Source organism: Agelaius phoeniceus, chromosome 3, assembly GCF_051311805.1.
Source record: "Agelaius phoeniceus isolate bAgePho1 chromosome 3, bAgePho1.hap1, whole genome shotgun sequence".
Taxonomy (NCBI): domain Eukaryota; kingdom Metazoa; phylum Chordata; class Aves; order Passeriformes; family Icteridae; genus Agelaius; species Agelaius phoeniceus.
The window spans coordinates 96325184-96348759 of record NC_135267.1 but is presented as its reverse complement, the minus strand read 5'-3'; the positions used below and the strand labels follow the sequence as shown (position 1 = coordinate 96348759).

General features: G+C 36.0%; 1 protein-coding gene across 1 annotated transcript in view; it reads left to right on the top strand.

The window, feature by feature from the left end:
• GPATCH2 (G-patch domain containing 2) overlaps nt 1-23140 on the top strand; it is a 118471-nt gene extending 95331 nt beyond the window's left edge. The window contains exons 9-10 of the mRNA XM_054630636.2: nt 7427-7509; nt 19430-23140. Of these exons, the coding sequence (XP_054486611.2) occupies nt 7427-7509; nt 19430-19599 (253 nt within the window). The 3' untranslated portion in view covers nt 19600-23140. The remainder of the gene's footprint in view (nt 1-7426; nt 7510-19429) is intronic.
• The last annotated feature ends 436 nt before the right edge of the window (nt 23141-23576 follow it).

Genomic DNA, 23576 nt, shown 5'->3' with positions numbered 1-23576 from the left:
TCTTTCTGGTTTTATTGCGCATTAAATTCTGCAATTTTTGCATCAGGTTCCTACTAATCTCAAAAGGATCCTTGAATATCATATGTGTAAATCAGTATCCCCTCATGCACGTTAACTAAAATTCTGAGGCATAAGCACACTGACTTCTATTTAGACTGTGATTTTGTGTGGTGAGAGAAAGAGTTTAGAAAAAAATTTAGATAGCTTGCTTCAAATTACATAAAAATTCATTTTCGTCTTCCATTTTTGTGCTACTGTATTACATACTTGAATTTTTAGTGTTGCTTCTAATTCTTTACCTATTTGAAAAGACGTTGAACACAACACTAATGCTTGCAATGATTTAACCTAACGCTATATGGCTGTAATCCAGAACTTTAAAATGTGTATTTTTAAATCTTTCCAGAAAAATACATTTGTTCCATTTTTAGCTTATTTAGTGAATTTCATTCTTGGTAAACAAATATGTATTCAGAAATATCTGGAAGAAATAGTGTAGCTGAGTACATTAGCAAGTCCTTCCATTAAAGTATCTGTTCAGATCCATTGTTTACTGCTCAAGTCATAAAGATATTTTCTGCATCACTTCAGAGCTGGACTGAGGCCCATATCTCTCAGATAGCAACAATTTGCAAGATGAAGAAGAAACCAAAAAATATTTGCTTTAGAATTTGTGAAAAAATAATGTCCTGTAACACATTGATGTTCTATTACTGCAACCTATTTTCAAACTACATTTCACCATTGCATGAATATGAGCTTTATTGTTATAATGTATTTCTTCACACAAAGCAATAATGGAACTTGTCATCAAAATATTTAGAAATATTCTAAATTAATATGAAATTTATATTCTGAGCTAATGTAAATATTAATTTCCGTATTGAAAATGTGAAATCATGTCATTTGTTGAAGAAAACGGAAAGTTTTTATTATCTAATTCTTGACAGAAGTGTATTTTTTGGGTTTATTCCTTCAGTGTTCCTTGGTGACTTGTTTGTACACCAAGATATTGGTTTGGATTTGCCTTTGTGTAATTCATATACTTTTGATCAATTCCAACTCATGCCCAATTATATTACACTAAATTAACATAATTCAACAGATGTTGATATTTAAATGTTTTCTGGCATTCACATCTTGGACAGCTGTCTTTGAGCTTGGGGAAAAGGCAAACATTTAGAGTTAAATGATGAACATATGCTTAAATTACTAATTAGAACCAAGAAAAAACAATGCATTATCCTTTCTGAGGGCAGTAGGCCTCTACTACTGAACTAATTTTTTAGGGTCTCTTTTCACAAATAAAGTGCTTAAGTGACTTGAGTATGGGTGTCAAATCATATGGAGTCATGCAGGTTTTTATTTTCCATCATGTGCACTAAAATTATGCCAGTGTGGAGTTGAATGTGTCAATTTGTAGTGTTCAGATAAATTTTGGACAGCTACTGTGTCTGAATGACAAAAGTCCTGCTAAAGATAACAGCAAGGAGTGTGTTAGGATTTGGTATTTATTAAGCAATGAGGTAATCTCATGGGTCAGGTTGTATTCTAGTCATAATGGGATGCACCAGGACCCTCAATAATACAGGTATGTCACCCTTATGCTTGAAGTTATGTTGTGAACAGATTGGGGTTGTATGAAAGCAGTTTGATAGAGTTGCATGGGCTTATCACATCTTTTTAAGATGTAATAAAAGGGAAATAAAGTGCATAGCTCTTCTGGTTAATGTAATGGTTTTCACTCTTGCAGAAGTAGGTGAAACAATCTATTGTATAGATGAGGTTATCCTTTAGATAAGTTTGAGGAAAAGCTTTACTGTTTGTAAAAGATGAGGAGGAATCAAGCATGGAACTGATTTCACCTGAGTGTTGTCACCTGAGAAAATTGAAAAGAAAGCAAAAGAGTAAAAGAAGGCAAGTGAACAAGGAACCATCCCTCTCTAACTGTCCATGGGACACATGCATTACTGCACATGCCACCCTTCTCTGGCTGTTCAAGTAGACACTAGGGGCTGCATTCATGCTTTGACAAACTGTGTACCACAAAGGAAAGAAGATATCTTTCCTTATAAATTTGCTTAGCCATTGTTTTTCATGTATTTTCCTTAGAAACAAATGTGCCTTGCATATTTCAGTGTACTATTATGAAATCATCATGCATCTTTTCTGTGGCTATATTGATACTCATGCCAGAGGCAAAGATTAAGTATTCATTATACCTAGATAATACATAATAGTCTTCCCAAATTTACAGCCCCAGTTGCTTAGTACGTGTATTTGGAGTCATACATTTTAATTTAATCCATAATTCTGGAGACTCAATCAAAGGGAAATGTAGAATTTTATGTTCATCTTAATTTAATTAGGTATTAGTGTTATGAGATGTTTAGAAAGACATATATAATAGGGTTTTAATGGTGTTTACCTCTAAACTTACCATAAACTGTTCCGTTGACTCCAGTGCTCTTGAAGGCATCTGTCTGCCACTTGTGGTAATTTAAGAATGATCAGTAAGAGTTCAAGTTCCTCCAGACTCCCTTATTTAAGCAGCACTAATGGATGTGTTCCACTGGCCACCAGATACAGCAGTGTCTGCATTTTAAGCCACGTAAAAACAAGATAGGCTTCTGTGTAAGGAGAATCATTTATGTGATATTTTTGTGTAAAAGATACTTATATAAGAGGAGGTTTGCTCAGGGTATTTTTGGATTTTCATAAAGTTGAGCTGTTCCACGCATTCAATTTTTTAATCATTTTATTAGCTTGTTTCTCTGGGTTCACAGAAACATAATTGAATTCTGTTTTCTCCATCCTTAACTGGTGCTGTGAACATTGCTTCACACTCTCCCTGCTCGTTTCAGCTTGTAAGAATTTGTCAGGTAATTTCAAGCTTAAAGTGAGTTAAGTTGTCCCTACTGCATTCTCTCTGCAATCATATCCATATGAATATCTATTTTTTATCTATATTTTAAGCCTGAAAACTGAGAGTTTCAGATTTCCCCTTGAAAATAATTCTCTCAAGTCCCTTCTAAAATACAAAGCAGTTAACTATTTCCTTTTCGTGATGTCTTGCGAAAAAGTTTGCTTAAAAACTTTGATCAAGCCTTTCCATTAGCTGAAGCATCCAGTGGTGATAAACTTGCAGAGTTCTACAGCCATCTGCAGGAATGCACTGATACTGTGGCAGAACGGGGTGTCACTGTTTACTGTGAGTTTCTTCCTCAGGTGGGAGATGTTAATAGCATTATAAAGGATAGGCATGTATTGATCTTTACCAATTCATCTAATTATGGAATAGAAATCAGTCTTCTTGAAAACATTATTCATTATTACACCATAATAATGTGCTGTATCCGATTTTCCAAGTTAGTGTACAGAAATCTGATAAATGCTGTTAGATAAAAAACACTCTTCCATGCCTCTCTTCATTAGTAAATTTTGTTTTGTTTTTTTTACACCGAGATGATAGTGAGTACAGAAGCAGGTAATAAATCAGAGAACTAGAACACGTGTTCAGGAGTATCTGCTGTCCTATAGCCATCTTATTGTGCTGTTCTTAGTGACTGGTGAACTTTTAACTCTGATAGTGGCAAGGGTGAAAACTACCAGTGAAAGAGTGAAGAACCCATTGGGTCCTCAGTGGCTCAGTAGGTTTATTGCATTTAAAGCACCTTAGCTGTTGGCTCCCCCACAGAACAAGAAGTTTCTTTGGAGAATGTAACCACATGGTCCATGGACTGCAGAGGTCAGGGTAGGCAAAATCTGACATGACCTGTTACAAATGTCTTGGAGAGGTGAATGTGTGTAACTGCTGAAAAGGCATTCGCCAAAAATACTTGCCTGTGGAGCTATGAAAATTATGGAAAAAGGGATTGTGTTGTGTAGGCACAGATATGTTTGGGGAGCTTAAAGAGACAATTCTAGACATGTTACCATGGTTAGGGAAATTATCTTAATTACCTTGAGAAAAAGAAAGGATAAAGAGACTGCTGCTATTTAAAGAGGAAATAGCAAAATTTCCATCAGAGGTAATGTTTCACAAAAATGCATAAATGCTTTTGAATTTCTTTGCATGTCATCATGTCTATAAAAGTGTTTGCTGTATCAGATCTGTGGGATTTATTTATGGGATTTAATAACTAAACTTTGTGGGGTTTATTTGCTATTTTAATAGCTTTTTTCAATTATTTTTGTTATTGCTGCCTTCCCAGTCTGTCTTCATTTTTGAGACTCTTATTTACCATGTAGAAAGGATAATCTTGCACTGTGTGCAAGACGAAAAATGAATAAAAATTGACAGCAGCTTTTCCAGTGTTTTGCTTAATACGTTGAGGCATGACACAACAACAACAACAAAAATTCTTGGCATGCTAGTGTAAGTTCACACCAGCCTGGCTTTTGCAGCCCTCTTATTTCCCTCTGCCACAACTTTGCCGCTGCTGTGACACTTGCAGGCCTGCTCGGCCATGGTGCAGCTGATGCCCTGTCCATGTTCATATTTTTCCTATTGACAATGAGTGTTCTTGCCAAACGCCAGGGACCATAGTCACATCTGTTTGTCTCCCAAGCTTGTCTGAGGCTGCTTGGGAACACTTTTTATCCAGAGGGCAGCTTTAACTAGGCCTAATACTCTGAAAAGCCTCTATTTGTAAATGCATACAATGAGGCGACAAGTTCCTGTTGTCTTTCCTTAAAAATTATTCCATTTGACACTGCTTGCTGCAGTCCCTGTCACCAGCACGTCAAAAGCCAGGTTTTCAGGCAAGGTGGTCTTAACAAGTTTTATTTTTTTCCTAATAAAATGCCTAGCTTCCCTCCAGAGCACTATTTATAAATGATAGCTGGAAGCAAGCTAGGGGTAAGTAGAAAGAAGGCAGGCAAATAGCTTTCTTCCTTTCTGTAATCCACTCTCTTCTGATTTAATGCTAAGAAACATAATGCTGAACCTAGCCTGATTGAGGGTCAGAGTTCTCCCTACTTTATAATACCCCCATTACAGGCGTTTCAAAATGTACTGTGCAGCTTCACAACTCTGCTTCTTTTTGTCTAACCTGCCAGTTCCAGAGCAGTAATAGTTCTTATCTGATCCTCTCTAAATAAATAAATGAATAAATAAATATGAGCTTTTTGTTTTGCTGTGATTTACACTGGCAGAGCCTATCAGATGTTAAGCCCTGGTGAAGCCAAATGCAGCTTTACAATCACAAGCTGGCTGAACATTGGACGGTAGCGGCCATCAGACCGGGTTTGACAAAGCTTAATTGGTGCTCCAGCATATTGTTATTTATTAGTAGTGTAGGGAATTTTTGACAACAACAAAGAAATACCCACTCTCACCTTGGCTGGTGATGGGGTTGTTGTGATCGGCAAAGGCAAATGATTCATTTATGCTGAAGGAACAAGGCTGCCTTTCAGACGTTCATTGATTTTATATTAAAAAGTAACTGCTGTGTTCTACATGAAGGGTGACAACAATAACAAAGTAGTCCTTACTTAGTGTTATTTGTTGCAACTCCATTCCCTGTGCCTGGAGGAAAAGTGGGGAGACCCCAGTACCATAATCTTACAGATCAATAATCTAGATATCTCAATGTAGTGTAACAGATAATCAATTCTGGTAAAATAACTCAAATGCTGCTCACTGTTACTGCTGTGGCTCAGGTCTTCAGGTTCAATTGCCTGACTTTATTAATTTTTATCTTTCATCCTACTTGTATTCCTGCAGACTTTCTTCCTTTTTCATTCAGAAAACAAGAGTTTCACACTGTAGAATATGTAATTTATGACTATCACACAACTTACTCTGCATGTTTGATACCATTGTTAAATACTGATCCACTGGTGATCAAACATCACAAATATATTTTCTTTAGGTAATGTTGCCCCATATTGTATTTAAATATTCATTTTCTTCATAACTGATTGTATTTATCATACAATCAGTTATGAAAGGGTTACACTTCTTGATTTCTTGCTAAATTCAGAACTGAAAATTATCATCCTGTTAGTTTACTAGTCCAACTGTGTTGAGTTCTTGATATTAAACTAGGATAAAATTTCATGTTGGAATTGCAAGGAAAATGTGGCTTAAAACAAAGGGAGAAAAGTGTTGAAATAAGGGTTCACTAGGTGAAGCTAGAGTGCACTTCTCTGTGAAACATAAGTTTCTTGGAATATTTTATTATTTAAATACAAGCACTGTGCTACTTGTTAATCTGCTGCATCTTCTTAGAAGAAATATGCAGAGGATTGTACATTGTCATCTTACTCATCAAGGCATTGTTGTCATTCTTTTACATTATTGAGCAGATCTGAGGTCTCTCCACAGTATATGACCATTTGTTATTCATTTAGAAGTAGCCCAGCTTTAAAATGTTTATAAATGCTGTAAAGGGTAAGTCATATATCCACACTGAAACCAGATCACATGAGTGACAGTGTTACTATACTGCTGTAGATTGTCAGATGCAATTTTCAGCTTGTAACTTTATCAAAATTCACTACACTTATGTGGTAAGAAACACGTTTCTCAGTAACATTTATAGATACATATTAAAATTACTGCATTCCCTGTCCCTCCCCCCCATTCTGTTCTGCTTCTTTAAAAAAGAAAAGTCAGCTACATATATTCAATTCTGCAGGCATTCTATATTACTTTAAGAAAAATAATAACTATAATTGTCCTTTGAGATTCTATTCCAAAAGTCAACGCTTGAAAATTCCAAATTTACCATTTCCTGTGGTACTGACTTCTAATAGCTGGGTTTAATGCAATAGCATTTGTTTTTTTGCCATCCTCTGCATCTCCATCAATTTTCCAGCCTCCAAGTGCAAGCTCATAATTGTTCAAGAAGCCTAACAGATATTGTGCTTTCGTGGTATTCTCACAACTTGCCAGTGAATTAGGAGGGATAAATTGTTATGCTACAAGTTTATTTCATGCATCTTTGAAGAGTTTACTGTTTCATGTTTTCTCATTCATTCTTCATCTTACCTTAAAAAAATTGATAATATTTTCCATGTAATAAATGCTGTTCTGACAGTAAAGCATTACCAGCCAATTGATAACCTACAAACAGCATTGTGATCTCTTTAGATAATTAATCTTAGCTATTTTCCTGTCAGGAGCAACAGTGTTTTTGTTTTATGTTGAGCTAGACAGATTGCCAGTTTTGAAAATTAAAAAGCATTCCCTTTATATTTATATTTATTCATTCCGGTAACAATTTATGATGCTGCATTTAGATACTGAGCGCTTGTCAACAAACATAATTATGTTTCGATATAAACAAGATTGGTGGCTTGACTGTGCAGCTTCATCTTGGTTGAGAATGTTTTGATATAGGTTCAGATTATACAAGCTGTGTATTTATGTGGCAGTTTTCTTCCTTTGTTAATAGTTTTCTCCTATAATTACTTGCAGGCAAACCAGTGTACATTTAGGATCATTGTGCATGGGAGACATCAAGCGGAGAAGGAAAGCTGCTCCCCTGCCAGGACCCACAGGTAACCAATTTCCCTGGGACAGAGCACAAACCACAAGATGTTAAATCTCTAAACACAAAGCAGTAGGTCAGTGACCTGGGGAAAAGCTTGATAAATTCAATAACTTCCCATATAACTTCAAATACGATCTATTCTTATTTATTAATAAAGATTAAGAAATAAATAGGCTCCCTCCACTCTCCTGCAATCATTGCCAATTTCCAGTCCTTTGTAGCACAGCGCTTCTTTAAAGACAATAAATCTTTTTTCATATACTGAGACAGCAAAGATTACTGCTTATGTCCCTTCAAACGTTACAAGGGAAGAGACCTGAGGCATCTTGTTTTCTGCATATGAATGCTCTAAATACCCTGCACAATAAAGTCAGGATGTGAATTCTTGGGTAAACAATCGAAAATATGGTGACAAAGCTGTGAAACACAGCTTTAAAATTAGTGCTGTAGATTAAACAGGAAGTCCATGCAAGCACATTTCTAAAAGATTTTTACAGATGCGAGGTCACAACCATTGGATGCATTTTGCTGATGTCACTGCTGTGAAATTACTTTTTCAATACTTAGCAGTGATTTATAGGACTCTCATCAGTTTGCTGTATTAATTACATATGTGCATACTGGAAAGATTCAGTTGTATGTGAGCCTTTATATAAATGTCTAATACAGAAATCTGGACTGCATGTCCTAGTCATACATAAACTACAGCAGCAACATTTGCAATACATAGAATTTTCAAATATATTTCGAGTAGATGTCTTTAGAGACATGCTTAATACTTGTGTTGTAACTGAATTCCCCCTCCTTAAACGTCTTTGTTTCAAACCTCAGTGGCAGAAACAGACCAGGAATAATATTAACAATGTTATAAAAGTACCTCAGTGGCAGCAGTATGAAAAAAAGAGAATCTATGGGTCAGCTTCTAAGACTCTGAACATATGTGAACCGAAAAAGAAAAATACTTAATGACTGAAGAGAGAATAATGTAATTATTTCTACAAGGTGATTTTCACTTCACAACTTTCAAGTACTAGAGGATGTCACTTTGTACTGAGAGGTTATCAAGTATCGTGAAATTAATTTTATTATTCACTTTACTTTGGGCTTTCAGTGTTCAGAATTTTGTTTTACAAGCTGGGTCCTCTGCGTAACTTTACAAAGCCAATATTTTGATACTAAGGCAAATATGTGGTCATTCAATGTTATGTGTCCATGAACTCCCAGTTTTAGAAATTGTTTTGCCCCAAAGTTTTCCTTTATATGAAGAGCAACAGAGAATAATGGTGGATAAAGTTATCATATGAGGTAATTTTTAACTGATGTGCCTTCTTTTCTTTTCAAGTTCAAGGTAATCTTTTCAATTTTCTTGTGATCAGGAGGATTGAGAATTTTTTTTTGTGGTCTTAGAAAAGTTGTTGTTTTTCAGCACGTCATCCTTGTAAGTTTTTAAGCAAATAGAACCTTTGGTAAACATTGAATAAGCTTGTAACTATGTATAGCATGCTACAGATTATTGTAGTTTTCTCAAAGGCTAACCTTTCTACGGCAAAATTATTGTTTGTCTGTCACAGGCCTTGCTTTTTGTCTGTGTTCCATAAGATTTTATGAAAGAAACGGGGTTTTCTTTTAGAATGAATGTACGTTTGGAAATTGGGATTAAAATAAGAGATTGCTTATTTGATTATTCTTCTTTCAGTAGTTTTAGTTAGCTAAGATATGGGAAGAGAAGGGTTTGATTTTATGTGGAAGAATTTGTGAGCTTCTTTCTTAAAAGAAAAAAATTCAGAAGTTGTTTAGATGAGCAGAAGTTAGAAATGAAAAAAACATTCTCCTCATAATTGTTTGTAATTGATATCATAGTGAAACCTGAAAGGCTGTCTGTAAATGACTCCTTTACTGCAAGTGTTTTCTTACATGGACTGCAAATTGGCAAAGTTTGGTCTGAGTCAATGTGTTGGTAAGAGTGTTTCCTAAATTCCCATTTGCATTTGGAAAAAACTACTTTGTGAAAATCTGCACAGTGCTGAAAATGGTAATTTATGCCATTAGGTCCAGTAGTACTGATGAGAACGATCCTAACAAGGTGTTGGAACACGTTCTCTGGGTTTGAGTCTCACAAGGATAGCACCTGCTACTTTCAGACACCTTACAAAGCCACAGACTTCTGCAGCAAGCAGTGTGATTGGTTAAACATTTATTAATTGTGACAAGAACACCCAATTTATTTCAGTACTCCAGCTTATTTACTGCTCTTTCACCTTTGTATTTTGTATTGAAAAAGTAAAATGAATATTGATAGAGTTAGATATTGATTTCTAAATTTATAGCCCGTTCTCAGTCTGCAGTCAAAGTCACATACCAATAGGTTTGTGTATATTAGTAACAAAGGATGTAGCTTTACTTGTACAGCATTGAAGCAAGAAAGTTTGAGCAGCACAGAGCATTTTATAGTTTCAAAAATGTCAGTTGTAAAGGTGAAGAAAAGATGTGTTGAATAGCAGTGAAGAAAATGGGAGATAATATTGGCATGGGTGGGTGGGAACTGACAGTACTGATACAGGAGTATCATATTCTGTCTTTTTTCCCAGGATGAATTTTCTATTTTGTGGATGTTTCATATATCCCATATGTACATTGTTGAACCTAGATAGTTAATTAATCAACAAAAAACTGATACTAGTAAAAATTGATTACTTCCCTCAACTGAAGTATGAGGTACCTTTTAAATACTCTTTTGGATGACTTCTTCCATGAAACCAATATTATTCCAGTGATTCTGTTCTCATGTGAGAACAGGTCATTTTCAATGACCTTCTCTCCCCTCTGACTACCTGAGTGGTAGAGCTATTTCATGTGACACCCTGACATATTTCACTGCAGCAATACAGTGCTCTCAAGTTTGTAAAAGGACCTCTTAGACAAACTAATCCGTTGTCATGGAAATAGCCCTTCTACTACTGGGTCCAGTTTAATGAAAGTGATAATAAAATAGCAACAACAACAGCAAAAAAAATTTTGCTAGAGAAAGAGCACTCTTCACAAGGTAGTGTTACTACTTGAAACACCTGCACTGGGAATATTTGCAGCAATTTCAGTCTTAGATTATCTAGTTTAAGTCTCATATCAAACCAATAGATGCTACATAATTTTAGATACCATACACTGAATATGCATTTATCCCAGTTTTTTTCTAATTGACTCTTATGTACAAGATTTTTGATTTTTATCATCTCCTGTTCAATCTCTGAGATATTTTAGATTTTTTTTTTAAATAACAAACCTCTAAGTCTTAAATGTTGGGAAAAAAATCATCAAATTCTGCTTCACATCTCATATTTGTATGCCTTGTAAATAGTCATTTATTTCAAAATAATCTTTTTTCTCTGGTGTTGCACAGTGTGGTTTACAGTTTGGAGCAGGGTTAAAAACCTGCAAAAACCAATTACAAGAACAGAAAGCTATTTTTTATTTAAAATGTAGAAAATGTTTATATAAAATAGATAAATTGCTATGCATGTAATGGGCATTTTAATACTTACCTTTTTTCAAAAACAAATTTCAGATGTCATATTCTTTATCTAGTTGGCATGTTGCATGCACATGCTACACTTCAGGCTGGTCCTGATTGAAATGACCAAGTTAAAAGTATCATTTTAAAGAATGTATTTTAATGAAAAATATGACAGTTTCTTAATTACAGCAGAAATACTGAGCACTGCTATAATGCCATCATGACTCACTTTAACAAGGTAATCAAAAGGGTACATGTTTTCATTCCTTTTTAAAAATTGCCAATGGAACAGCTAAGCAAACTATTTTGCTGATGCTTAATATGTCAGTGATTAAAAATCAGACCTGACTATCTGCAGAACCAAAACGATGATTTGAAAAAGATTGTGATTACAGTGTGATAACAGAGGTGGCTGAGGCTGAATTTGTGGTGAAGGTCAACTTAGTGCGGTAGTTTCAGGGGAAGGTAAACTTTGGGGTACTTGGATGAACTGACCATGAATTTCCAAAACTCTAAACAATAAGCCTATTTGCTTTTAACTCGATTCACTGCTTTTCTGTCTTCCAAATATACAACTCTATAGGCAGAAATCCCTTGTCACAGGGCAATTCACAATGTTGGCATGTTGTGAATCCTTTCCGTTATTGCATTGCACCATTTCTTACCCTCAGTCTGCCAAAGTCCTTCCTGGCATGCACTTCATGCCTGCTTGGTTGTGCAGCCCATGGACTCTCATTTTTCTTTGGTTGGTATCTAACTTGGCAGCAAGTTAAATTTTAGGGACTTCTTTATGTTTCTTTGTTTCTTCTACCATATTGTCTCACCAAACTAGAAGTTAAAAGATTGCAGAGTGCCATCCAGTATTGGAAGCTGCAGTCCCTTCAGAGCAAAAGGCTTTCTGTGTTGAGCTTGAGGTGGCTGGTTCAGACAAGGCGTCTTACATACAAGCACCAGAGTTCAGAAAGTTCGGTAACAAACTTCAGAAGACCTGCAATTCAACCAGGACAAGCTTATCTTGCAAAATTGCTGATGGGTTTCTTGTGATCTAGAGAGAAGACAATATTCTACAGGCTGTACACACAGCCACTATAAAGTCAAGAAGAAACATTCAGATTGATAGAAGATGACTGTGCCTGTCTTTCTAAGGGCTGTTATCTTGTGAAATGTGGAAGCTTCAAGAATGATTCCCTGAATTACTCTGGGAGTCTTTCATAAGGTAGCTGTTTCTGGTTATGGAAATGGTTCAAATTGTCTCTACTGGGAGCTGAACTTTCTGGTTCTTATGGGTCCCTTCCACCTTGAGATGTTCTATGATTCCATGGATTTTTTGGCTTCACTTTCAAGAACCATAAACCTGCTTACTGGAGAATATAACCAAAGAGAGTACCCTTAATATAGTGGAAATATGGGGGGGAAAAAAGGCTAAACCAGGCATTATTTTCAAGTTTCATTAAACAGTTGTACACTTGAGGACTGGCTTTGAGTGAAACAGAGGTGTCAGTAGGGAGATTCATCCTCAAGGGCAGTTATGTGCTCTGCAAGTTCTGCACATTCTCTGCCAGATATCATATTAAAGTGGTTCCCCACAGCAAGGAGCCACCTCCTTTTTATGTGCAGTTTGTTAGAACCATCACCTTCCTCAGATGGGCAAATGGATGTCCTGTAGTTTTCCTAGAACTCAACCAATAAAAGAAGTACCTGATATTTCTGTCAGTCAGTTTTAGGTTGGTAATTGCAAAGGATTTTTGTTAAAACACAGACAGTTTGGCAGTTAAAAATGTAGTTTTCCCTCAGTCAGCATTATTTCTTATCCCAGCACTCCACAACTGCCTCTCAGTTGTTGGTGACTACTTTTTCTTTATCCTGAGGGAGTAGGGAGCTCTGCTGCCAACAGTCCCTGGTATTATGCAAAAACCACTTTTCTTAAAGGTTTTTCAGCATATGATTCACTTTCTGAATAAGGAAGGAGGTCTGTGCATAAATCTGATAGATTTATGCAGAAAGTTTTGACACTTCAGAGGAGTTTACCATGTGAGGAAATAAAATTCATTGATCAGGTTTCCAGTGCAGGCAAGATTTCTGTCTTTTTGTAAAAGCCTTGCAATTGGTGGAAAAGTTCCTAGTAAAATCTGTTGTACATACTCTGGGTTTCACAAAGAAAATTTTTGCTTTGGATTTCCACTGGGTTTCATTGTAAGGCTGCGAGTCTTTCTCTAAAAGTGAGGGGATGCTTATCAGATGGGATTCATTTTGCTGAATTTTGGAGGAGTTAAACAGAACTTTGCCATATCCCCCAGTGAGAATGCTTCTTCCAAAGTGCCATCCAGTGACAGTGTTTCTGTCATCAAAGACAAGGTATAAAACAAAGAGCTGCTTTGGACTGAAGTGAAAAGACAGTCTTGGATATTCAAGAGATTCCCCTTACAGAGGGATAAATGGCAATCTAAAAATACCAACTGTTCCAACCAATTTTATAGCAGCAAAGACTGAATGGGCATGAAGTTTTACTCCACATACAGTGTAACCCAGTAAAGAATAGAAGGAGAAGAGCACCTGCAAATCCAATTCCTAGTGATCTGTGTTTCTGGATAACCAGTTGTACCTAAAATTCAGTGTTACAATCTTCATTGGTGTGTGAATTTATGTTTATATATTCAGGAGAGTTGAAAATAGATTGAAATCTAGAGTCTATGCTTCAAGATAGGGTATGTTTACCCAGGCCCTTGAGATGGAGCAGTAGGAATGAACTACGGCAATGCAGACATCAGAAAAACTCTGTTGTGGATACGGGATAAATACAGAGGCATCCAGCACCTGCTGAAGTCATAGCTATGTCCTCTCTGCCATTCTTATCTCTCTATTAGAATACAATTCAATGCAAGCAGACTTACCTGAACATAATAATTCTAGTTATTCTTTAGATAGTCTTAGATAGCTCAGTGTGAGGGGTGTGTTAGTCTGGTGAAATAAAACAGTCTCAAATATTAAACTAGACAATTTTCATAGCATTCTCATAGCTGAGTTGTTTTAGTTTTGGTTTGGTGTTTTGTGGGTTTTTTAGTAGATACACAGCCATATGTACTGAATTTCGAAAATCACTGCAGGTACTGAGTTTTAAAATCACCATGCAGCTGGTAGCTGTGCTTCTGAAGCTGTGTTTGTGCAATTACCCAAAACAATTTTAAGAACATAAACATCTAGGCAGTCTGATTCCCATTTTGCTAGTTAGAGAGAGCTGGCATAAAAAGACAGACTACAGCAATGTCTTTTTCTGATTGGTTTCCTTGTGTATCAGGATCAGTCCCTACTGCTCTGAGCTCATCTGTCTGGTGAGGAGTCAGAAAAGAAAAAGAATAGATGAAATATTAAATGCTTTCAGAAAATGAGGGGGAAAGTGCACCAGCTTTTAAAGAGAATCAGCATGTATCATTTCTGCTTCCATTGGCTGTTTATCCAACATCAATACAACACTTTAGGAGCCAAATTACTAAACAAGCTGCCAATTAGGCTTGCAGTCAGCTGGATAGATTAGTGGCTAAGAGAGGCAGATACAAGATTTTCATCTCTTGAGCCAATTACGCAAGTGAATTACCATCCACAATGCTCCTTGGAAGATTTGAGGTAGAAAGACTGACTCTGCTGTGATAGACATAAGTGAGATCCAGGGTAGGGGGTAAGGGTTAGCAGGCCATGTATTGCAAAAATTACCCAAGCAAAAAGAGATCCTTCTAGGAAAGGATTTAAAGGATTTAAGGCTGCTGGGAGCGATAGAAGAGGAAATAATAGTTGTGGTATGCTCTGTGAAGGCATTGCTGTTCTGCTCACAAGTCTTAATCATACAAAAGAAAGATGAAAGGGTAAGACTATATTTATGTACAGTGCCATTTTCTCAGAACTGTTTAAAACCCCGTTTTCTTAACATCAGAAATAGTGCGGTGGCCAGAGATGAAATTACTTCACTATGCCTTCATTTGTTTCTTACAGCTTGGGGGGGTTGAGAGGGAAAAAAAAGAAACACAACAAAAAACCCATACATTTTCTTAAATAAGGTTATCTGAGAGCTTGATCCTAGCTGTATTCTGGTCTTATTCAGCCCAATATAAGCCAAACATGCTTGATCCTAGTCTTATCCAGCAATTGGACCATACAAATAAATATTGTGACAATAGTAGTTTATGAGGTCATAGCTCCTTTATTTTTCTGTAATAAACAATAACTTCAATGTTAAGCTTTGAATTTGTAGAAGCATTTTGCAAATAAAATGGGTCTGTCAGATCAAAACTGTTCATAGGCTCATTTGTTTCCTGCTGACAATGTTGTACACTGGTGTAACATTGTTTCTTAAATATGAAGCAAATTTAAAAGCTGAACTTTTGCAAGCTGCTGTATCCAAAAATGATTAAACAGATGTGAAGCCTGCAGCAGCATTAGACCTCTGATCTGATTTTAGCTTACAGATGGAATTAAATTAATTCATGGCAATCACTGTAAAATCAAGGGTATGGCACTGAATGCTAGTGTACTATTTAACCAGGACATACCTGTCTCAACAGCTGTTAAGAAAAAATTACATACCTTTATTTTTCACTGAAACCTGCCTTTAATGCCACCATAAGTATCATACCAAAATTAAACAAATGTGATGAGTTTTTGCTTTCCACTTCCCAGTTTTGTCACTTACTACTCACTGACTCTATATTCCATGTATGTAAGGTCATATGCATAAAAAATGTAGACCTTGAAGTGTGTCTATTCATATACACAAAGATTTGAGAATTGTCCTTTTTTCTTTCACCTGGCAGTTTTGCAGAGAGAAGGAGCATCATAAGCTGAGGGTATTTTACAGAGCTGTCTTTTCACACAAATTACTATAGCTTAATGTTTTCTCCTCTCTCATATAATGGCAGCCCCTTCTACATGCAGACTACTCATTTGGTAGATCAGGAATCAATTGTTGGGCTTGCTAAAAACATTTTCTGTCTGTAGGAAAAAAAAAGGTGTACTGCACAGGAGATTCCTACAAATTATTAGTGCAGAGACATCCTTGTAATTCTGGAAACCTCATACAGATTAAAATTAGAAAAATGCATCCCCGTTTTTGGTTTTTTTTTTAATCTGATTCTGCATAGTTATTTTTTGTGGGACAGCACAATGGGTTGGTTTTGCTCTTGCTCCTGGGTGGGTCAAGACTGAACACGTCCCAGAGGTAGCACAGCCCTTTTCAAGGCCGTGTGCTTGGACCATTCTCTCTAACAGGCCCTACTGGCTAGTCCAAGAAGTGCCATAGGCATGAATTAAAAACTGAACTTGAAGATGAATATTGCAAGGACAATTACTGCTTTTAATTAGAAAATAAAAGCCCAAAGCACAGGAATGGGGGTCAGGGGAATAGCACACAGTGTAACATGATTTTTAAGAGCTCTCTCCCATCATGCAGTCTATCAGTAATGCAAATGTTGGGATTTTTTCCAACCTGCTGATTGCACATGAAATGGAGGAAGAGGGCAGTACCACTATCCACATTCTTTGGATTCAAATAAAATATGTTGCATTACAGATAAATTTTTCAAGTGATGGGTGAAAATTGCAGGAATGTTAAAGGCAGACCTAGATAGTATTCATATAAAAACTAACTATACTACAATGGAATGGCCAGGGTATATTAAATATTTTTCAAGATTCAAATAAAAGCAATCTGTAGTCACGTCATTTATGAGAAGGAGTAATTAGTCAATTAGTAATATAGGCAAGGTAGGTGGGGTTTTGGTTTTGCTTTATTCTTGCTTTAGTACAAAGCCTTCAAACACATTATCCTTTGGACAGTGTATGTTGTTTGATTGTTTGCCCAAAAGTGGGTTATGAAACCAAGTCTATGGTGGCTTCTCTTTTCTTTCTTTTTCTTTTTTCACCTTTTTTCTTTTTTTAATCTGATGATATACAAGAGTAAAACAGGACTCTTAGGGAGAGCTTGTGTTTTAATACGAGATATAAAAGTATGTACACTGGAGGGAAAAATAGGTATCATATACACATTCTAGCAGTACTTATGTCTTTAAAAACAAATAATTACAATTATCTTGTCAGGGAAAAACAACATTGAATTGCTTCAAAAGGCATCAAAAATAGAAGCACCAGTTTACTAAATAACATGTCAAGGTACAGAGTGTTCTTCCTTATATCTTCTTTGTGAGGTTCCTCTGGCTGTCTCAGGAACTGAAATTCATATAGAAAGGTACATCTTTTACAGGAAGAGCTCTGTGGGTTTTTCCCCTGAATAGAATAAAACAAAAAAAGCTGTTTATGTTGTCTCAGGCTATGCCTTGCATAATGTTCCAGCAGCATTGCTGCCTCTGCCTAGGCAGCATTATGAATGGTTTCGTGTTTCCAGTTTTTAGGTGTCATAAAATACACTCTTGTGCTTGCTCTTTCCTGCTTGGCAGGTCTGTTGGATCTCTCTTCCCCTTGAAGTTTTCCCCTTAATTGCTCCACAAACATTTACTGGAATGATTCTTCATTTTTTGCCATCACTTTTTACAAAAAGTGGACCAAAACACAGTGCCAGGGTTTTACCTATGAGGCTTACCAGAATTTTTGTTGAACAGTACCCTTTCGTCTTTCCCTTTTTTTTTTTTTCTTTTTTTTTCTTTTTTTTTTTTTTTTTTTCAGCTAGAAAGTATAACTGGGAAGGTTACAAAGCCCATGTTGTGTATGCCAGGCAGTGCCAGGGACTCATTTGTATGAAAATTGCCTCTGCCTGTGGGGGCCTGAAAAGAAAGGAAGTCTTGGACATTGAATTCTGTGCTGGTCAGTTCAAGAAGAACCCTCTCAGGGACTGAAGGCTGCTGACTTAAAAGCCTTTATTTTAAGCCTTGCATTAAGCATAGCTTCAAACCAGTATTAAAGGATGCCTTCCCTCAATGCACTCCTTTTTTTCTTTGACTCAGGAACTGAGATACTAGAAAGCAGTCTGCCTTTTATGTAGCCAGTGTTTTACTGAATATGACAGATCTATAGTGGATAATGCTGGAGTACTATAAATTCATAATCACAATCATCATGAGGTTTTTAATGTGCACCTCTCATTTTGAATTTCTCTCTGTATATGCAGTTTCCACTGTGGGACCTTGCTTTTTTTGTGTGTGTGGGATAAATTAGGCCTTTTTGAAGCTCATGTTCAACTTTTATGTGTTCTCGTTTAGTAAGTTAATATAATGATAAGCCAGCTGCTTGTCAATATTATAGTCTTCAAGAACTCAAAATCACAGGCTTCTACTACAGTATTTTTCAAAAAGTAGCCGGCAGAATAAATAGGTAGAAAATCAAACAGATAGTTTTGAAGCTGGGCACATTGAGGGTGTTTTTTATTTTGTTGTTGGGCAGGGTGATGTTGAATAATGTTGAAAACAAAATCCAGCTGTCTACGTGCAACTGCTGGTGTTCAAAACCTTCAGTCCTTTTTAAAATTGTTTGCATGGTGGAAGTTGATAAATTTTAACACAGATTCCTGAAATAAATACCCCTTGTGCAAGATACTTATATTTAGAAGGCTTATCCATGCATTGTCTCTAAACTCTGGTTTGGGGAGTCTGGTTGATGAAGGGGGAAAACTAGCTTTATTATTTTGACTTCACTTTTTCTTTTTTTTTTAATGATGTATTCATGGGAAAAAAAAAAAACCTTTCTTATAAAAAAATTAATCTGTTACTGTAACAAATAATAATAATAACACTTGCAATGTTGGTACTCTTTTTCTGTGGTATGTATGCAGCATTTCTCAAAGATCTCAATGCTAAGGAGAAGAGAGTGTAAACAACACTTTGTAAAATTGAAAACACCAAAAGTAACCTTGGACATATCAAAATTCACAATGTTCAATAAAAGAGAAACTGAGTAAAAGTATAGCAGAATTACAGAGTGGTTGACCATCTGTCTGTACTGGTTCTGTAAGAGCTATAATTGTTTAATCAGAACGTTTTTATTGGGTTTTCTTGAGGGAGGTCATTGATAAATATTACTAAGAACAGAGTGATGGTCATGTTACTATGATGTGTCTCTTCTTAGTAACTGCATAGGACTAGAAATTCATGTGATCTTGACAATGTGCTGGTAGACATCTGCAGGTGATTTATATTCTTTGAGGCTGATGTGAATCCACCATATTGGAATATAATATGATACTATTTGTCATATGTAAAAACAGAATGAATCCTCAAAAGCATTAAAAATAAAAGCATTAGACTGTATTATTTAGAATCATATGCAGTCAAGAGGTCAACATGTGCAAAGACAGACTGTTCTAGAAACCTGTTAGATGAATTAGGAGAATAAGAAGGTTTAAAGCTTTAAGGGAGATTATCCTGCTCTTCTCCACATGGCAGGCAGTGCTGATTAATGCTGTGTATTTCTTTAATCTCAGGGTTTGTAGGTGAAAACACCCAACCAATCCCAGAAAACAACATTGGAAACAGAATGCTTCAGAGTATGGGCTGGACCCCAGGCACAGGTCTCGGACCAGACGGCAAAGGGATAGCAGAGCCCATACGAGCCATGCAGAGACCCAAAGGACTTGGACTTGGATTTAGCTGACAGAGATAAAAATAAAGCTCAAAATTAATTTAAAAAGAAAAAAAAAAGAAAGAAAAAGGAAAAAAAATGGCAAACATATTATTGGTTGTGATCAGCAAATCCAGTTTTCCTTCTCTCAAAGATGGCTGAAGTCAACGAGCTTCACACAACTCCCACCAGCTGCAAGGTACAGCCACAGTGACAGAACCGGCATTCGAGTCTGACTTCATAATGGTGCTAAAATGTACAAAAACTTCTACTTTTTTATTTTCTGTGGTCTTAAGGTTTGTATTAAGCATAAAATTCAGTATACTCACTTTTTTTGGTAAAAGCTTCTGGCACAGCAGGTTTTAGTATATAAGTAAATTTTGTTTTGTAGGTATAATTTCATCTCAAGAGCCTTGATAAGATTTGTTGAGGAAAATGGAACTTTTTACAGCTATTGTGGCTTCCCCCTTTTCAGGCAAAATTTCCAAGCCTGATATTTATAGTGTTTAACAATATTTGAATATAAGTTGTCATTATGGCCATAATACATACATGTTTCCCACTGGAAGGTGATATCGTATGCAATTTTGTCTAAGAGCATGAAAAACAGGTTTGTTGTCATAGGAATCCAATCCCAACACCATTTTCTGGGAATGTAATACTGTCTTCCACATTCAAGTTGAAAAGTAATGCTTTTATACTTGTTTTTAGGTTTACAAAATTATCTTTCCTCAGCAAATATTTTACAGAGTTAAAGTTTACTCTAACTTTGGCTTTCCCTTCATATTAATAATCCTCAGTGTTGCCACATTTAAGAATAGTTTGAGCTTTGAAACAGGAAATTGTATTTCAGGGATGACTGTGTTTCAGTGTTTTTCTGGGGTTTGGCACATTTTAAACAATGCAGTATTCAACATGGTGTTAACATTTGGTTTGCGACCAAGCTGTTGCCAATGAGCCACAACCTTTAAGGATCATGAACAGAAAAAGGGCAAGGAGAAGCAGGATTAGGATGGAGGAAAGGAAGGAAAAAGATACTTTGATGGCATCTCACAAATCTAAGCTAGCAATTTAAAATCAAGAGGGATCATTAAGTGTTTTAATCAGTATCCTAATGTATCTAATGTCAGCAGAAGCAATTTCATTAAGCACCAACCAATCAAGCTCCTAGGGTACTTATTAGTCTGCAGGATAAAACAAATTCCACTTTAGAATTAAATGATAGGGCTGAAGGAAACTGTTTTTCAGACGGACTAAGGAGAAAATCGTGCCCCTCTCACCACCCATGCCTCTAGTAGCTGGCAACATTTACCCTCATTGCATAGGGAACAGGATTTGATTCTGCAGTCTTTTTTTTTCTTCAAGAGGAGGATCTCCCTTCCTCAGCTCCCAGGCTGGAGAGAAAAATACTTAGTTCCAGATGCTTGCGAAGATATTTTTTTAGGATAAAAAGAGCGCAGCTTTGCTCATGCAACTGTGAAATATACTGATTAATTTTAAGACGTGTTTTTATTACTTTCCTTTTTCTCTCAGCTTCACCCATTTTTCCAGGAAAATAGTAGCAGGAAGAGGAAAACCAGCAGCATTATAGCATTAAATTTGCTTGAAAGAAATGTTCATGTTTTCCAGTGCAATTACTGTCAGTTCGGGGACGTTGTTTCAGCATACCACCATAGTGTAGAGATTACAGATTAGTACCTGATGTTGTTTTTATGATAGTTGAATGCACATGTTCTTTGAGTTTCAGGAAGACTATTTATTGCTGTTTAAATACTTTGTATGATTTTGTGGTTTTACTTTTTAAAATTATAAGAAATTTTAAACAGAATTGAGATTTATACAGCAAAAGATACTTTTTATTGTAAGGTTTTGGGGCATAGTATAATGTGAGTTTGCCACTTCAAATATCTCTTGCACAACTGAACTTGGTTAAATACATTCCCTATCCAAAGAATTTCAAGGCCACATAGTTGCAAAGGGCCAAGAACCTGGAATTCTGCAGCTGGCAGAGGTGCCCACTTGTGTGTTATTCCAAATAATGCACTTCTGTGGCCTGCACCTGTTCTGACAGTGCCATGTGCTCCTGAGAGCAAGTGAACTCTGACAACCTCTTTGTTTTGTACACTGCAATCAGAAATCCCTTAAAATCATTTTCAGCGTGTGAATTGCAAAGGTGAATCTTTTAAAATCTGTTTGTTGTAGCTCTATCTATAAAACTGTGAAAGAATACTCAGTCTGTTAAAATTCCACTGTTCTGCTTTAGTTCCAACACCTGCATGTCTTGGACTGGAAGTATGGCACCTATAACACTTCTTTGAAGTATTTCTGTGCAATTTACCATAGCAGTAGTTTCTCAAGAAATAAGTGTAGAGCCCCAAAAGTTCTTGAAACTGTTTCCTGTTTTTAAAAGGTAAGAGGGAAATAATGCATACATATTGAGGAGAAACATCTTTAGCTCATTCAACTCTTTTTTCATGCATTCCTACAGATGCAGTGAAGCAGCCAGCCTAGTAGACTGTCATAATGTATGAACTATGTAATCAGATTGAAAATCTTAAATTTTTTTGTTCTAAATCAGCCTTTTAGTGAGAATCTGTTAGACATTAAGGTTAGTTAAACTGGCTTTGATATAGAGATAGATGCACTTTGTTTTCCCCAGGTATTATCAATAGATGCCTCAGCTCACAGTACACTTCATCTGTTAGAAGCTGTAGAACAAAATGATTTATTAAAATATTTTCATGTAGTGTTTTGAGATATTTTTTGTGCAGTAAAATTCCCATTCTGGCTCACACTGTAATTTCATTTTCATTTTTCCACATCTCACAGGAGTGGTTTTAAAGATACTCCAGCAATGTGATTTCATGCAGTTAAAACTATTGAAGAAACAAAACAAAAATTAATTGCAGGTTTATTTTTTTTAAAGCCATTGCAATGTTATTTGGCTTTGAAACAGGTCAAAATACTTGGATTTACTGTTTGTTTTCTTCAGATCTTTCCTATGTCTAACCTGCAATCATACTGTGAAACCTGCTATAAAGCTGGAACACATTATTTTAAATACATATACAAGTTTTTTCAGATAATAATTCTTTATGCCTGTGACACTGAAGTTTTTTGCCTACATAAATAAATACGGGATCATCTTGTATCTAAAAGTTGTCATCCATCACTTGCCAGATTCTTTCCATTTAAATATTTGAATCAGTAGCTCAGCTGTTACCATAATATTCTTCCTCTGAAGAATGTGTAGTGAAGAGAAGAGATGTTGCCTATTATCAGCACTGCGTTTTGCTACATGTTCCATGGTGTCTCCAAGTTCTGTGAATTGAGCCATTAACTGTTAATAAAAGAAACCCATGAGCAGTATCTTATTTCTAAATGAATATTTGTCGAAGTCAGAGAAGCATTATCAATATGCTTGTTTAACAAGTTTGTCCCTGCAATTGTCTTTCTGCAATTAGGTCAATAATGGGTGTAGAACAGCAGTAAATACCTAAATGCTATGTATAGAATGCTTTGCTTTAACAACACAAATGCAAGATGGAATAAAATAAATAGACTCAATTCTTCATGAACTTTGTATGTTCTGTTCTTTAAACTACCCTTTTGAGTAGTGTTGTTATTGCACAGGTGAGTACAAAAACATGCTGTTTCTGGAAATATATAATTAAAGTGGCTTATACCATGTACCAAGTAAATGCATACTATGTTAAGGTATTACACTGCCTTTTATGTACCTTTTTGCTAGTACTTCTTTCCTAGGTTATTATCCTGCTGAAGAGGTTACACCACAATATCAGGAAATGCCTCATTTAAGATGTTTGCAGTACTTTTGTTATCATATTCTTCTAAGACTTTTAAGTACAAGTTCCCCTCACTCCTTACGTATGTGTATACTTTGATAAGCGTGACAGGGCCTTGTGCTTTCTCTTCAAACAGTTCTCCAGAACTGTTCCTTCAAGGAAAATTTATCCAACCTTTGTTTTATTTTCCCTTTCCCTTGCTCC